The sequence below is a fragment of the Salvelinus fontinalis genome, chromosome 3, assembly GCF_029448725.1.
Source record: "Salvelinus fontinalis isolate EN_2023a chromosome 3, ASM2944872v1, whole genome shotgun sequence".
In the NCBI taxonomy this organism is placed as follows: Eukaryota; Metazoa; Chordata; class Actinopteri; order Salmoniformes; family Salmonidae; genus Salvelinus; species Salvelinus fontinalis.
In genome coordinates this window covers 36,134,789-36,152,884 of record NC_074667.1, presented here as the reverse complement: position 1 = coordinate 36,152,884, position 18,096 = coordinate 36,134,789, and the positions used below count along the sequence as shown (strand labels likewise).

The window sequence follows — 18,096 nt, the reverse complement described above, 5'->3', positions numbered from 1 at the left end:
AGATGGGTACGGTGAGCGGACCCATACCCATATGTTTGAGGCTGTGTCTTGCCAGGTGGTAACGCTGGAAAAATCTTTGATCACACATGGAGCAAGCGTATGGCTTCACCCCTATACACACAGAGCACCAACTTTAGAGAAGTCTGCATCTTGCCCTGTGGTTAAGTAGTCCTTAACACTAATCGAAGAAAGCCTGACGCGCCAGAACAATGGCAGTAATTAAAATGATCCGAGACGTCACAATAGCCATGCAAAGCTTGCACTGATACATTCCATTATTAAACAGTTAATTCGGGAAAGTATTCAAACCCCTTGACTTCATCCATATTTTGTTAAGTTAGCTTTATTCTAAAATGGATTAAGTAATTCTCCCCTCATTAAACTACACACAATATCCCACAATAATATAGCAAAAACAGGTTTAGAAAGTTTTGCTAATTTATTACAAATAAAACATTACATTTACATAAGTATTCAGACCCTTTACTCAGTACTTTGTGGAAGCACCTTCAGCAGCGATTACAGCCTCGAGTCTTCTTGGTTATGATGCTACAAGCTTGGCGCACCTGTATTCGGGGAGTTTCTCCCATCCTTCTCTGCAGATCCTCTCAAACAGGTTGGATGGGGAGAGTTGCTGCACAGCTATTTCCAGGTCTCTCCATAGATGTTCGATCGGGTTCAAGTCCGGGCTCTGGCTGGTAAACCCAATGGACATTGAGACTTGTCCCGAAGCCTAAACAATGCTGGAGTGGCTATGTGCTTAGGGTCGTTGTCCTGTTGGAAGGTGAACCTTCACCCCATTCTGAGGTCCTCTGGAGCAGGTTTTCATCAAATATATGAGAAACTTGGTTTGAGATCACTGACTAGAAAAAACAGATGTATAAAACACATTAACACACCACTCTATTATATTTGATCATTTTTGTACTTTGCTCCGTTCATCTTCCCTTGATCCTGACTAGTCTCACAGTCCCTGCCACTGAAAAACATCCCCAAGAGCAGAATGCTGCCACCATGCTTCACCGTAGAGATGATGCCAGGTTTCCTCCAGACGTGACTCTTGGCATTCAGACCAAAAAGTAATATTGGTTTCAGACCAGAGAATCTTGTTTCTTGGGGTCAGAGTCCTTTACGTGCCTTTTGGCAAACTCCAAGTGGGCTGTCATATGCCTTTTACTGAGGAGTGGCTTCCGTCTTGCCACTCTTCCATAGAGGCCTGATTGGTGGAGTGCTGCAGAGATGGTTGTTCTTCTGGAAGGTTCTCCCATCTCCACAGAGGAACTCTAGAGCTCTGTCAGAGTGACCATCGGGTTCTTGGTCACCTCCCTGACCAAGGCCCTTCTCCGCCGATTCCGCAGTTTGGCCAGGCAGACAGCTTTAGGAAGAGTCTTGGTGGTTCCAAACTTCTTCCATTTAAGAATGATGGCGGCCACTGTGTTCTTGGGGAGCTTCAATGCTCTTGAAATATTTTGGTACCCATTCCCAGATCTGTGCCTCAACACAATCCTGTCTCAGAGCTCAACGGACAATTCCTTTGACCTCATGGCTTGGTTTTTGCTCTGACTTGCACTGTCAACTGTGGGACCCTCTATAGACAGGTGTGTGCCTTTCCAAATCATGTCCAATTGAACTTACCACAGGTGGACTCTAATCAAGTTGTAGAAACATCAAGGATGATCAATGGAAACTAGATACACCGGAGCTCTAATTCGAGTGTCATAGCAAAGGGTATGAATACCTATGTAAATAAGGTATGCCTGTTCTTTAATTTTAATACATTTGCAAAAATGTCTAAAAACCTGTTTTCACTTTGTAATTATGGGGTAGTATGTGTAGATTGAGGGGGGAAAATTTTTGATCAATTTTAGAATAAGGCTGTAGCATATCAAAATGTGGAAAAGCGAAGGGGTCTGAATACTTTATGAATGCACTCAAAATATTTAAAAAGGGCTATAAAGTAATTCAAAACAATTACCAGCATACCTCAGTCATTTGAATATACAAATATAGCTTATTAATGCACTCTCCTACTAAAGGGTTGGTTTGGCAATTTACCAAGACAATGAAATTGCCAAGATAGTGAATCCAGAGATATTAATTGAAAGCCACAAATTGTTAAGAGGTTCTAAAACTCTAGTTTGTTGTGGCTTTACGCCAGCCTACGCAAGTACAACATAAGGAACCTGTGTATTGGTGCTTAAGTGCAGCATCAGTGTTATAGCCCATTGTTAAGAGGGGTACGGTGTGCGGACCAGTACCCGTATGAGTGAGGCTGTGTCTCGCCAGGTGGTAACGCTGGAAGAATCTCATGTCACACATGTTGCAAGCAAACGGCTTCACCCCTATGCACACAGAGTATCAATATATTAGCTAGTGTTCCCATTGCATAAGGGGGAACACAAAACAATACCCAACTCCCAAACTATAACCATATACATTTCACACAAATGTAAGGACTGATTAGTTCTAGTACTAGAGGTCAAATGTTTGTTGCCATGTCTTAACCCCTGGAGACAAAAACTTTAGTGTGTATTTAAGGCTAAAACAAGAAAATGTTTTATGCCCAATCAAATTCAATTTGGGTTCAATGGCAACAATTGGGAATTAACCACAGAAATGTTAGCTGGCAAAGTGTAAAAGAGGAAACCCTTCACTGACATCAAAATAAGTTTTTACCTAAAAAAAGAAAAAAAAAGAATTGTCATCAGTAATAATCTGTACCAACTTCAAGCCATTATCAATTACAATACCTAGCCATGAACAACAACCAGTAAGTAATGTGCCAGGCTTGGACATCAAGAGACCATTCCCTCTGTTGGCAAGAGACTGACTTTTGCCCCATGAGTCCGATAGTTTTAAACAATTTAAATACATATACAGTGCCTTCAGAAAGTATTCACAGCCCTTGACTTTTTCCACATTTTGTTGTGTTACAGCCTGAATTTAAGATGGATTAAATAAAGACTGTGTTTTACTGGCCTACACACACGATACCCCCATAATGCCAAAGTGGAATGATGTTTTAGGATTTTTTATATATAAATTAATTAAAAATGAAAATATGAATTGTTTTGAATCAATAACTATTCAACCCCTTTTAAAGGCAAGCCTAAAGTTCAGGAGTAAAAATGTGCTTAATTAAGAAGTCACATAAGTTGCATGGACTCACTGTTTGCAATAACATTGTTTAACATAATTTTTTGAATAAACTTCCTCATCTCTGTACCCCACACATACAGATAATTGTAAGGTCCCTCAGTCAAGCAGTGAATTTCAAACACAGATCCAACCAAAGACCAGGGAGGTTTTCCAATGCCTCGCAAAGGTCACCTATTGGCAGATGGGTTAAAAAAATATATAATAAATACAAAAAAATTAAGACATTACATTTCCTGAGTGGCGCAGCAGTCTAAGGCACTGCATCTCAGTGCTTAAGGCGTCACTAGACACCCCGGTTCGAATCCAGGCTGTATCACAACCGGCTGTGATTGGGAGTCCCATAGGGTGGCGCACAATTGGCCCAGCATCATCCGGGCCCAGTGTAGGCCGTCATTGTAAATAAGAATTTGTTCTTAACTGACTTGCCTAGTTAAATTAAAACAGTTACACTTTGGATGGTGTAGCAATACATCCAGTCACTATAAAAGATAGACGCCCTTCCTAACTCAATTGCTGGAGAGGAAAGAAACCACTCAGGGATTTCACCATGCTATCAATGGTAACTTTAAAACAGCTTGGAGAAAACTGAGGATTGATAAACATTGTAGCTACTCCACAATGCTAACCTAAATGACAGAGTGAAAAGGGAGCATGTACAGAAAAAAATATTCCAAAACATGCGTCCTGTTTGCAATAATAAACCAAAGTAAAACTGCAAAAAATGTGGCAAAGAAATGTACTTTATGTCCTGAATACAAAGTGTTTTGTTTGGGCAAATCCAACAACACATCACTGATTACCACACCCCATATTTCCAAGCATTGCGGTGGCTGCATCATTTTATGGGTATGCTTGTCATCGGCAAGAACCAGTTAAAAAATATATACACTGCTCAAAAAAATAAAGGGAACACTTAAACAACACAATGTAACTCCAAGTCAATCACACTTCTGTGAAATCAAACTGTCCACTTAGGAAGCAACACTGATTGACAATAAATTTCACATGCTGTTGTGCAAATGGAATAGACAAAAGGTGGAAATTATAGGCAATTAGCAAGACACCCCCAATAAAGGAGTGGTTCTGCAGGTGGTGACCACAGACCACTTCTCAGTTCCAATGCTTCCTGGCTGGTGTTTTAGTCACTTTTGAATGCTGGCGGTGCTTTCACTCTAGTGGTAGCATGAGACGGAGTCTACAACCCACACAAGTGGTTCAGGTAGTGCAGCTCATCCAGGATGGCACATCAATGCGAGCTGTGGCAAGAAGGTTTGCTGTGTCTGTCAGCGTAGTGTCCAGAGCATGGAGGCGCTACCAGGAGACAGGCCAGTACATCAGGAGACGTGGAGGAGGCCGTAGGAGGGCAACAACCCAGCAGCAGGACCGCTACCTCCGCCTTTGTACAAGGAGGAGCACTGCAAGAGCCCTGCAAAATGACCTCCAGCAGGCCACAAATGTGCATGTGTCTGCTCAAACGGTCAGAAACAGACTCCATGAGGGTGGTATGAGGGCCCGACGTCCACAGGTGGGGGTTGTGCTCACAGCCCAACACCGTGCAGGACGTTTGGCATTTGCCAGAGAACACCAAGATTGGCAAATTCGCCACTGGCGCCCTGTGCACTGCACAGATGAAAGCAGGTTCACACTGAACACATGTGACATAGTCTGGAGACGCCGTGGAGAACGTTCTGCTGCCTGCAACATCCTCCAGCATGACCGGTTTGGCGGTGGGTCAGTCATGGTGTGGGGCGGCATTTTTTTTGTGGGGCCGCACAGCCCTCCATGTGCTCGCCAGAGGTAGCCTGACTGCCATTAGGTACCGAGATGAGATCCTCAGAACCCTTGTGAGACCATATGCTGACACATGCACATTTGTGGCCTGCTGGAGGTCATTTTGCAGGGCTCTGGCAGTGCTCCTCCTTGCACAAAGGCGGAGGTAGCGGTCCTGCTGCTGGGTTTTTGCCCTCCTCCACATCTCCTGATGTACTGGCCTGTCTCCTGGTAGCGCCTCCATGCTCTGGACACTACGCTGACAGACACAGCAAACCTTCTTGCCACAGCTCGCATTGATGTGCCATCCTGGATGAGCTGCACTACCTGAGCCACTTGTGTGGGTTGTAGACTCCGTCTCATGCTACCACTAGAGTGAAAGCACCGCCAGCATTCAAAAGTGACTAAAACATCAGCCAGGAAGCATTGGAACTGAGAAGTGGTCTGTGGTCACCACCTGCAGAACCACTCCTTTATTGGGGGTGTCTTGCTAATTGCCTATAATTTCCACCTTTTGTCTATTCCATTTGCACAACAGCATGTGAAATTTATTGTCAATCAGTGTTGCTTCCTAAGTGGACAGTTTGATTTCACAGAAGTGTGATTGACTTGGAGTTACATTGTGTTGTTTATTAAGTGTTCCCTTTATTTTTTTGAGTAGTGTATATACAGTGGGGAGAACAAGTATTTGATAACCTGCAAAATCGGCAGTGTTTCCTACTTACAAAGCATGTAGAGGTCTGTAATTTTTTAATCATAGGTACACTTCAACTGTGAGACGGAATCTAAAACAAAAATCCAGAAAATCACATTGTATGACTTTTAAGTAATTAATTTGCATTTTATTGCATGACATAAGTATTTGATACATCAGAAAAGCAGAACTTAATATTTGGTACAGAAACCTTTGTTTGCAATTACAGAGATCATACGTTTCCTGTAGTTCTTGACCAGGTTTGCACACACTTCAGCAGGAATTTTGGCCCACTCCTCCATACAGACCTTCTCCAGATCCTTCAGGTTTCGGGGCTGTGGCTGGGCAATACGGACTTTCAGCTCCCTCCAAAGATTTTCTATTGGGTTCAGGTCTGGAGACTGGCTAGGCCACTCCGGGACCTTGCGATGCTTCTTACGGAGCCACTCCTTAGTTGCCCTGGCTGTGTGTTTCGGGTCAATGTCATGCTGGAAGACCCAGCCACGACCCATCTTCAATGCTCTTACTGAGGGAAGGAGGTTGTTGGCCAAGATCTCGCGATACATGGCCCCATCCATCATCCCCTCAATACGGTGCAGTCGTCCTGTCCCCTTTGCAGAAAAGCATCCCCAAAGAATGATGTTTCCACCTCCATGCTTCACGGTTGGGATGGTGTTCTTGGGGTTGTACTCATCCTTCTTCTTCCTCCAAACACGGCGAGTGGAGTTTAGACCAAAAAGCTCCATTTTTTTCTCATCAGACCACATGACCTTCTCCCATTCCTCATCTGGATCATCCAGATGGTCATTGGCAAACTTCAGACGGGCCTGGACATGCGCTGACTTGAGCAGGGGGACCTTGCGTGCGCTGCAGGATTTGAATCCATGACGGCGTAGTGTCTTACTAATGGTTTTCTTTGAGACTGTGGTCCCAGCTCCCTTTAGGTCATTGACCAGGTCCTGCCGTGTAGTTCTGGGCTGATCCCTCACCTTCCTCATGATCATTGATGCCCCACGAGGTGAGATCTTGCATGGAGCCCCAGACCCGAGGGTGATTGACCGTCATCTTGAACTTCTTCCATTTTCTAATAATTGCGCCAACAGTTGTTGCCTTCTCACCAAGCTGCTTGCCTATTGTCCTGTAGCCCACCCCAGCCTTGTGCAGGTCTACAATTTTATCCCTGATGTCCTTACACAGCTCTCTGGTCTTGGCCATTGTGGAGAGGTTGGAGTCTGTTTGGTTGAGTGTGTGGACAGGTGTCTTTTATACCAGGTAACGAGTTCAAACAGGTGCAGTTAATACAGGTAATGAGTGGAGAACAGGAGGGCTTCTTCAAGAAAAACTAACAGGTCTGTGAGAGCTGGAATTCTTACTGGTTGGTAGGTGTTCAAATACTTATGTCATGCAATAAAATGCAAATTAATTACTTAAAAATCATACAATGTGATTTTCTGGATTTTTGTTTTAGATTCCGTCTCTCACAGTTGAAATGTACCTATGATTAAAAAAAATACAGACCTCTACATGCTTTGTAAGTAGGAAAACCTGCAAAATCGGCAGTATCAAATACTTGTTCTCCCCACTGTATTTGTAAAAAATTAAATACAAAATGGAATAGAGCTAAGCACACTAGCACAATTGTAGAGCAGTGGTCACCAACCTTTTGAGTCAAGATCACGGAGTCAAAATGCAAGCAGAGATCTACCTTTCAGAATTTTTTGTAACGCGACTTTAAAAAAACATAAGCCTATGCAACATCAACCTATTAAAAACAGTACTGTAGGAATGGCATTTGTGCTGTAGGCTACAGGCCCAAAACATTATCGCCGCATATTAGCTTTGCTTGAATTGCCCTAAATGCATTCTTGTTCTTCTCAGACCACTTTTAAATTATATTTCAACATTTGAGGTAGGCAATATGATCACACCGGTAATAAACCAGTTAATGTATTACTTGTGAGGCACAGCTAAGTGCGATTACTACAGGTGTGATTACAACCTCTGATGGGTTCAGAGCAGGGCTGCGCAACCCTGCTCCTGAAGAGCTACCCTCCTGTAGGTTCACACTCTAACCCCGGGTATAACCAACCTGATACAGCGCATCAACTAGCTCATTTTTTAAATCAGGTGCGCTAGATGAGGGACGGAGTGAAAACCTACAGGACGGTAGCTCTCCAGGAGCAGGGTTGGACAGCCCTGTTTTAGAGCTTGAGGTAGTCAACCCATACAAGTACTTGGACAGTGTACCGTCTAGCCATACTCCCTTCTCTCAGCACATATCAAAGCTGTAGGCTAAAGTTAAAACTAGACTTGCTTTCCTCTATCGTAATCGCTCCTCTTTCACCCCAGCTGCCAAACGAACCCTGATTCAGATGACCATCGGACCCATGCTAGATTATGGAGATGTAATTTATAGATTGGCAGGTAAGGGTGCTCTCAAGCGGCTAGATGTTCTTTGCCATTCGGCCATCAGATTTGCCACCAATGCTCCTTATAAGACAAATCACTTCACTCTAAACTCCTCTGTAAACTGGTCATCTCTGTATACCCGTCGCAAGACCCACTGGTTGATGCTTATTTATAAAACCCTCACTCCCCCCTATCTGAGATATCTACTGCAGCCCTCATCCTCCACATCCAACACCCGTCCTGCCAGTCACATTCTGTTAAAGGTCCCCAAAGCACACACATCCCTGGGTCGCTCCTCTTTTCAGTTCGCTGCAGCTAGCGACTGGAACGAGCTGCAACAAACACTCAAACTGGACAGTTTTATTTCAATCTCTTCATTCAAAGACTCAAACATGGACACTCTTACTGACAGTTGTGGCTGCTTTGCATGATGTATTGTTGTCTCTACCTTCCTGCCTTTTGTGCTGTTGTCTGTGCGCAATAATGTTTGTACCATGTGTTGCTGCCACCATGTTGTGTTGTCTGTGTTGCTGCCATGATATGTTGTTGTCTTAGGTCTCTCTTTATGTAGTGTTGTGGTGTCTCTTGTCGTGATGTGTGTCCTGTCCTATATTTTTAATGCCAGCCCCCATCCCCGCAGGCCTTTTGGTAGGCCGTCATTGTAAATAAGAATTTGTTCTTAAATGACTTGCCTAGTTAAATAAAGGTTAAATAAAATAAAAAAATAAGTGAGCTTACATTTAAATAATTTGCTTTATATTTTTATTTTGCTGGGCTGATGGAGCCTGCATTTTATGGTCAGACTCAGCAGCGGGAGAGGGCAGCAGACTAACGGTCTGCCTCTCAACATCCCTCCGCTCTCTCTTTCCTCTACTGACACGGACCAAAAAAGGTCTTCCAGCTGATGGCGAAATTCGAGTTGCACCGCCTTGTTTCTATCTCATGCAAAAATGTATGTTGTTACTCCTATGACCAGACAAATTAAATATTCCTTGATATAAAAGATGCAAGCCGCTAATAAATTCATTGCAACTGCAGCGCTAGTTGTAGAGCGAGTGGCAGTAGGGAGAACAGCTTAGGGGGAAAAAAAGAAGTGTTGAATAGAAAGTGTGGACAGTGCTAAGTAAAAACGTAAACATGAACTCACTGAAAAACAGCAGCGCTTTGCTATAGTTATTGACAGTCTCTCTCTAGTCATGGTTTTAAAAGTTTAGAAATCGCACAGTATCAACTTTGCTGTAGCTTTCTTTTACACCCGCTACGCTACTGCAGACACGGTAATCTGAGCAATCTGATTGGCCAGTGGTAGGCCTATAGTGCACTTTATTTGCTACCCCCAACAGGGCAGAGTTTGTACAGTCATTCAAATGGTTCAAAATGGGCCATGTCTCCTACTCGGCGTGCAAGTCCGCTGAATCAGGTGCATCTACTGCCAACAGTGCGAGATGACGTAAAAAAATTGGAACTCAAGGCTTATCGTACAGAAATGTTTGGAGATCGAACAGTTGGTTTGGCAATCGAACAGCGATCCGACAGTTCCTAGAGGGTGAATGTTCCGGACTGGCCTAGTTACAGTTTTATATAAAATTGTCTTGAAAATCTATGGCAAGACTTAAATGGATGCCTAGCAATGATCAACACCCAATTTGACAAAGTTTGAAGAATCTTTAAAAGAAGAAATTTGCAAATATTGCACAATCCAGGTGTACAAAGCTCTTAGAGAGACTTACCCAGAAAGGCTCACAGCTGTAACCACTGCAAAAGGGGATTCTAACATGTATTGACTCAGGGGTGTGAATACTTATGTAAATGAGATATTTATGTATTTCAGATTCAATAAATTTGCAAACATTTCTAAAAACATGTTAGAACTGTCATTATGGGGTAGTTTGTGTAGATGGGTGAGAAGGAAAAAAAAGTTATCCATTTTGAATTTAGGCCACAACAATGTGGAATAAGTCAACGGGTATAAATACTTTCTGAAGGCACAGTAACTGTATATTAAGTTTGCATTTCTACCTATATGAAGGCCACATGGTTTTTGTCCTAGCATAAAGATCTTTGTCACATCCTGAGCTCCCGAAGCTGGCCAACTGCCGTGCTGTCTTTTTGATTTTACACTCAATACATTTCTACTGAGAGGCTGCTCTATGACAAACAGGAGTAAAATGGGTCGCTTGTTTTATGTGAGATGGGTACGGAAAGAGGACTCATACCCGTATGAGTGAGGCTGTGTCTCTCCAGGTGGTAACGCTGGAAAAACCTCATGTCACACATGGAACAAGCGTACGGCTTCACCCCTATACACACAGAGCATACAAATATTAGCTATTCAATCTGCACAGAATAAAAAAAATAAAAAAAAGTTTTATTCCAAATTGCAAACTGTCCACTCAAATGAATTTGAGTAGGATTATTGGTTATATTTACAAGGATAAACATATGGCCAAATGATGAACACACCCATAATACTTGACTATGATCTGAATGCATCTTGCTTTTGGTCAAATGAGAATTTCACAAATATCAGATAACAAAAAAAATCTAAAGCAAATAGTTTTCACTGTAAATTAAAAATGCAAACGTGTAAAGCATTGTTTTATTTTCCAATATAGGAGAAGCTATAGACCACTCTTCAAATGGTCTACTTACCAATATTACAAAATGTCTCAGAAAATCAATCGCTTGATGTCCATGCAGTAAATTCTATTAAAAATCTCATACTGCATACAAAAAGCTACTGCTAAACTAGCAACACCACCTACTAAAAGCAACATTGTCCTAAAACTGTGACCTTTGTGCAGCCTCCTATGGCCAATCTATAAACATTTGTACCAACTAGATCTTTCATTTGTACTCTCATTGGTGTTGGGGGACCCACTTGCACATTTGTGATAACCCTCTCCTTCACATAGTTGAGGTGAAAGGAATGTTGAGCTTTGTTGGAAATTACTGTCCAAATGACAAAAGAACACTGAAAACCCTGTACACTTGGGTTCCGGTGCAGCACTACAGGTGTAGCCTGTTTAGTGAGAGATGGGTACGGTAAGAGGACGCATACCCGTGTGAATGAGGCTGTGTCTCTCCAGGTGGTAACGCTGAATAAACCTCATGTCACATATGCCACAAGCATACGGCTTCTCCCCTAAACCGAAGAGTACCAGTTTTAGTGAAAGGTCCCCACAGAGAACACCAAAAACTGTGAATGAAAATCTGACACTAGACAATCTCTTTTTGGAGGCCATCGAATAAGATTAAAATCACTGGTCACTTTATTTCAAACGGGTGTTTCTGCTGGCCTTATGTATTTTCGTACTGTATTAGCTAAGCATGTTAAACATCTCCCTAACTGGTAATGGAAACTTCCAGAAGTAGGCCATTGTGGTTGGGACGCATACCTGTATGAATGAGGATGTGTCTCTTCAGGTGATATCCACTCCTAAATGCTCCGTAACAGTGATCACAGATGAAGTTCTTCTGCACTTTGGATATTGGACAGTTACCATTCTCATCCACAACAACCACCTAGGCAGGATATGACAGAATAGTGGCTCAGCATAAAATTGTAGGCCTAAATACACCATACAGAAGAAGGAAAAAAACGTACAAATCTACTAAATCATCACAACAAGCATACCCTCACACTCTTGTATAGAAGGAAACATATGATACAATCGTTTTAGTATGAGAAAAGCCAGTGCTGACGTAAAGGCTGAATTAAATTAAGGTAGTACAGGATTAAAACAACGTTTTGACCATTTTGGCCATTTAAAGCAAAACCTAGAGAAGGGTTAACCCCCTCCCACATGTTACTGCTCCCCCCTCAAACACAATAACAGTTATTGTGTTCCCCTCCCCCCTCTTTCCTCTCCAGAGAACCCCACCCCCTCCACATCTCGTCTGCACACCTCCCCCCACACAAAATGTGCAAACTCAAAGGCACCAACTCAGCGAGAGACAAAAAAAGTCAGTCGCACACACACACAAAAGCACAAAGCGAGCCAAACACCCACAAACACACCTTCAGCCCGTTTTTATAACAATCTCTCCTCAACACACAGAGAAGGTGTTTTGCTTTAAAATTCAGAGACACTGACCTTCCCTCCCCTCCCGTCTTGCTCTCTCACTTTACACGGAGTTCCTGACTTCCTGTTCTTCTTTTTCAGCTGCATGTCCTCGTTGGCCCTCATCTCCTTCTCGTCCAGCAGGCGGGGGGCGTGGAAGTCAGCCTCCTTTCGGATAAGCTGGGGAGCACATACAAGAGGGAGACAGGAGCCTGTGAATCAGCCTTCCTGGTGGAGATAGCATGAAACTTAAAATGAGAAATGACCTTACAGATAAGGCCTACATTTCAAGACAGAAACAAAACAAGAACGGAAAGCAAGGAATGTTTTCTAAATGTGTGAAATTTAAACATGAACCACAGGATATTTTAGAATCATTTACATGATTATGCTGGGAAAACAAATAATAATGAACAGAAAAGAAAAAAAAAACATTGACAAAAGACAGAAATACAGAAGGTAACCTATGACTACTTTTAAATGGTGTACATAATCTGGCAGCCTCTTTAAATCATTAATGAAGACTTATTTAGGCATATTAGCAGGCCACAGTAAGTTACTACTGAGACCTAGCCAATGGCAAATATATCCATTTCTAATTTGTTGTTCTTTCAGTGGGTGACAATGATAAACAACAAAGTTCCCTCCTCCCCCTCTGCATTGCCCCAGCTCCTCCTAACCAGGGGTGGACAGCTCATTCCAGATGGCAGGATCATGTGGCTCTGAGGACCGCGGTCTAAACCATCCCTCTGGGGTGGTGGTCCATGGCCGAGTGGAGCCATCATCTTCTTGGGCGGACCGGCCATGGAGCTGGCCTGCATCAGGGCCATACTGGAGAGAACAGCCTCACAGCCAAGCAACCCCGCCTAGGAACAGAACCGAGCCGGAGTCAGGGAAATCCAGTACCAATCAGACATTTAGAAAATATATAAAACAGAACCAGTCTGGGTGTAGAGGGGATAAACAAATGAGAAGACAAACACTCAGACTGTCATAGGCCAAGTCAGTTACACCAGAAACAGTATGAAACCAAATGATAAAAATTAAAATCAAGCACTTTACATTTTATGACGACCACATCCTGAGTGACAAAAGATACTGTATAATGTTGCCTAATAGTAGGCATGTTGTTTGTAGCCATTTTATATATTTTTTTGTTGGAAAACAAACCCATTTCATATGGTCGCGGACTGAGCTGCTGGGCAGGTGTGACATTGCAGTGGGAACGGTGTATGTGAGGGCGGGGATGGGGGCGGGGACAAGGTCATCCAGGGATCCGTCAATCAGGATGGTCAGTCTGACGGGGGGCCACACCCACCTCACTCATCTAGCACTAAAACTGAGGAAGAGGAGGATGTGGACAATACATGAAAATACATTCAATAACAATGAAATGATTTTTTAAAACAATAAAACCAGCAATGAGTCACAGATTGTAACTGCTCCAATCACACAAAACCCAATTATAACTCAAAAACTAGCATCTCCATAATAACTGTAGAAGGTCATTTGGTTTACTCCTTGTTTGTCAGTCATCAGGTCACTTTGCTAGCTATGAAATATGATTCTGAAAGAGCTGCTCCTACAAGCCCTGAACACAGGTCACATTAATACAACACATCTAGCTAATAGCCAAAATGGGATGGTCAAGCAATTCAGTCAGGCACCCAATTCCAATTGTGTACATAATCATATAGCTAATGTTAGCTAGCAAACTGGTGTAAGAACTATAATAGTATAGCTAGCTACCATTAATTTGGGACAAAACGCTGATACTGTAGATAGGTTAACCTAACTGACTACCATGATTGCGAATAGCCATACAGCTGAAAAACATTTTACAAATTAAACCAATGGCACCAACATTGGCAAGTTAATGGCTATGGCCAGAGCCATGTATTCAGATATTCCTAATTTAAAAAGTTGACCTAACTCTAGCTAGCTAAATATATGCAATGTAATAACAATAGTCAAATAATATGGCTCTGGCTAAATAATGATCCAGGGAAAGCCTAAAGCTATCTTTTAGCAACCCCATAGCTAGCTAACATTATTACATGCAGCCAGCAGCAACACTAATGTCTAGTTATCGTTGCAAATATGAGCAATTTTCCCTGGATACAGCTAGCTACTGACTAACTTCGTAATTGGTGAAGTTAACGAAATAACTAGCTAGTGTGGCAAGGCAATGGACCATCAAGTAGTAATATACAGTGAAACAGATTTAATAAACGTAACTGGTTAGCTAACGTTTGCTAGTTATCCTGCAATGGTAGAAATTCTAACGTTAGCTACTTGAAGATACATTTAAATTACTTAACCCAACAATTAAAATGATTTTCTCGTAATCTTATAATCATTTAAAGATTATTACACTAATTGTAAATCACTCAGGTTAAGAGAGTCTGCTAGTGACAAAATTGTTAATGTAATCATAACTCGGATACAAATCATCGAGATGCTAACTAACCGCTAGCCAAAACAGAAACAGATAGCTAGCTAATAACGGCGTAGCTAACGTTAGCTAGCAGTGGCTTCCACGTACATCATTACATCTTACTAACTTCAGTTGCCACCCATCAACAAATCGAAATAGAATGATATCGCTAGGCAATTTCGATATGATTAGATCCGGATAAATACAGCCAGCTATATAATTCAATAGTTTGAGGATTGCGATCGGATGAGCCACAAAACGACTAGGCAGCTAGTACAGCAAGATTTCCCGATAAAGACATTCATTCGCGATGGTCGATGCGTACTCCCCCTCCCCTGTTGTCAAGCTAACAAGTCGTGTCAGTCACTGCTTTTTTGCTTAGAGACGGAGGCCGAATCTGTCAAATATTGCCTGATACACGACTAAACATACAATAAGTCAAACCATGTGTGATATTCAAACGTCGTTTTTTGGTGTTTACCTTTAAATTTTCCTCGTTTGTCGTGTTTCGACGCCCGTGGCCTGAGTTCCAATTTCTTTCAATTTACAAACACAGGAAACGCCACCGGATGTGCTCCCCGAGGAGAACCCTGCCATGTGATTGGAGAAAATGGGTATATACGTCTGCCATGTTGGAAGGTGAAAACGTTACTCCATTTTAGTTCGGATCAATTAGCAGCCTGAACCACGTCTAATTTCAGTTTAGAAAAACGTATCTTTGCCCCGAAAGTGCCTGTATTCATACACGTAGATTTTCAGCCTTCCCCCTCCAAAAAAACAACAGCAACTAGGATTTTGTCTGAATAATCTCTCAATTTGTAGGTCAGATGCACACAGTCCATTCGAGTGTCAGTGGAATTACACGCAACAAAAACATAAACGCAAAATGTTAAGTGTTAGTTTCATGAGCTGAAATAAAACATCCCAGACATTTTCCATACATACAAAAAGCTTATTTTTCCAAAAATGTTGTGCACAAATGTGTTTATATCCCTGTTAGTGAGCGTTTCTCCTTTGCCAAGATAATCCATCCACTTGACAGGTGTGGCATACAAAGAGCCTGATTAAAGAGCATGATCCGTACACAGGTGCACCTTGTGCTGGGGACAACAAAAAGTCACTTTAAAATGTGTAATTTTGTTGCACAACACAATGCCACAGATGTCTCAAGTTTTGAGGGACTGTACAATTGGCATGCTGACCGCAGGAATGTCCACCAGAGCTGTTGCCAGAGAATTTAATGTTAGTTTCGCCACCATAAGACACCTCTAATGTTGTTTTAGAGAATTTGGCAGTACATCCAACGAGCCTCACAATGCTGCATCCCTGCCCAATCCTGTGAAGAAGAAAAAAACATCAAGCGGTATGATGAAACTGGCTCTCCTGAGGACTGCCGCAGGAATTGAAGACCAAGAGTTACCTCTGCTGCAGAGGATAAGTTCATTAGAGGTACCAGCCTCAGAAATTGGAGCCCAAGTAAATGCTTCACAGAGTTCAAGTAACAGACACATCTCAACATCAACTGTTCAGAGGAGAATGTGTGAATCAGGCCTTCATGGTTGAATTGCTGCAAAGAAACCACAACTAAAGGACACCAATAATAAGAAGAGACTTGCTTGAGCCAAGAAACATGAGCAATGGACTGGTGAAAATTTGTCCTCTGGTCTGGAGTCCAAATTGGTTACAACCGCTGTGTCTTTGTGAGATGCGGTTTGGATGAATGGATGATCTCATGTGTATTTCCCACCGTAAAGCATGGAGGAGGTGTGGCGGTGCTTTGCTGGTGACTCTGTCTGTGATTTATTTAGAATTCAAGGCGCACTTAATACCACAGCATTCTGCAGCAATACGCCATCCCATCTGGTTTGGGCTTAGTGGAACTATCATTTGTTTTTCAACAGGACAATGACCCAACACACCTCCAGGCTGTTTAAGGGCTATTTTACCAAGAAGGAAAGTGATGGAGTGCTGCATCAGATTACCTGGCCTCCACAATCACCCAACCTCAACCCAATTGAGATGGTTTTGGATTAGTCGGACCGCAGAGTGAAGGAAACGCATCCAACAAGTGCTCAGCATATGTGGGAACTACTTCAAGACTGTTGGGAAAGCATTCCAGGTGAAGCTGGTTGAGAGAATGCCAAGAGTGTGCAAAGATGTCAAAGGCAAAGGCTAGCTATTTGAAGAATCTCAAATATATAATATATTTTGATTTGTTGAACACTTTTTTGGTTACTACATGATTCCATCTGTGTTATTTCATAGTTTTGATGTCTTCACTATTATTCTAAAATGTAGAAAATAGTAAAAAATAAAGAAATACCCTTGAATGAGTAGGTGTTCTAAAACTTTTGACCAGTAGTGTGTGGGGCGGCAGATATCCTAGCGGTTAAGAGCGTTGGGCCAGTAACCGAAAAGTTGCTGGTTCGAATGTTGATATGTGCTTGAGCAAGGCACCCTAATCGCTCCTGTAAGTCGCTCTGGATAAGAGCGTCTGCCAAATGACTAGAATATGATAAGGGTAGGTAGGCTATACCGTGTCTCCGAATCAAGGATTGCCAGGTTTTGCATAATTCTCTATCAATAGGCATAGGCCTATGCAAACACTTCTACAAATAGATATCCAATGACCTTTGTGTTTTTATCAGCGGAATATTTGTAAACAGCAAATTCTCCAGTGTTAAATTTAACACCAGTCCAGTGTCTATACTGGTCTACACTTTTCAGTGTTAAATTAACACACGGCTAGTAAAGCCTTATCTGCATATTTCCCAGACTGCCTTGCCTTCCTGGTGAATTGTAGAGTTTACAACCCATGGCTGTATTAGTTAGTGAAAGATACATGCCTGCTGCAGTCCTCAGCGTTTTCGTTGGTGGCCTTTAACCAAGTGAAATTCTTAGTGACTATGTTATCATTTAAATTACATGATTCAACACAATATAAATATTTAATAAGGTATTCATTTGGGTGCTTGGTTTTACCCAATTACAGTAGCCTGAAGTTCACGTTTTCCAGGCTTGTAAGTCACATAATGATTTTTATTTATTTATTTAACCTTTATTTAACCAGGAAGGGCTCATTGAGATTTAAAATCTATTTTTCAAGAGCATCCTGGCCAAGATAGGCAGCACCAAGTCATTACAGAAATTACAGACAAACAACATGAAAAACTACAAGTAATCTAGTAAAAACCATAGAATTCACAAGAGTATAACAAAAATCAAAAACAGCAAATTAAAAACATTGACAGGTCAGGCGTTCCAAGACGATGGCGCAGAGTACATAAAAGCCCTTTTACCAAATTCAGTTCAGACATTTGGAACAGTTAGGAGGATAAAGTCCAGCGAACGAAGAGAGTACCCACCACATTTCTGAACAATAAAAATGCCCAAATAAAAAGGTAGTAAACCCAAAATGGATTTATAAATAAAAGTATACCAGTGACTGAGCCTACGAGTGACTAGAGAAGGCCAGCCAACCCTGGTATACAAAGTGCAGTGGTGCGTAAGGGTTTTGCAGTTTAAAATAAATCTCAAAGTGCCATGGTAAAGGTTGTCAATTG

General features: G+C 42.1%; 1 protein-coding gene across 31 annotated transcripts in view; it reads right to left on the bottom strand.

Annotated features, from left to right (window-relative positions):
* znf740a (zinc finger protein 740a) overlaps window positions 1-15,375 on the bottom strand; it is a 35,383-nt gene extending 20,008 nt beyond the window's left edge. For 5 of the 31 annotated variants that reach the window (XM_055914268.1, XM_055914303.1, XM_055914328.1 and 2 more), the window contains exons 1-9: window positions 15,015-15,366; window positions 13,267-13,435; window positions 12,777-12,962; window positions 12,130-12,276; window positions 11,431-11,557; window positions 11,094-11,177; window positions 10,249-10,332; window positions 2,259-2,342; window positions 28-111 (exon numbers count right to left, since the gene is read on the bottom strand). In XM_055914268.1, the coding sequence (XP_055770243.1) occupies window positions 28-111; window positions 2,259-2,342; window positions 10,249-10,332; window positions 11,094-11,177; window positions 11,431-11,557; window positions 12,130-12,276; window positions 12,777-12,962; window positions 13,267-13,311 (841 nt within the window). In that variant the 5' untranslated portion in view covers window positions 13,312-13,435; window positions 15,015-15,366. Of the gene's footprint in view, window positions 1-27; window positions 112-2,258; window positions 2,343-10,248; window positions 10,333-11,093; window positions 11,178-11,430; window positions 11,558-12,129; window positions 12,277-12,776; window positions 12,963-13,266; window positions 13,436-14,641; window positions 14,993-15,014 lie in introns of those variants that run through there. The other 26 variants (XM_055914270.1, XM_055914271.1, XM_055914269.1 and 23 more) reach the window with 19 other exon arrangements.
* Window positions 15,376-18,096: the final 2,721 nt, after the last annotated feature.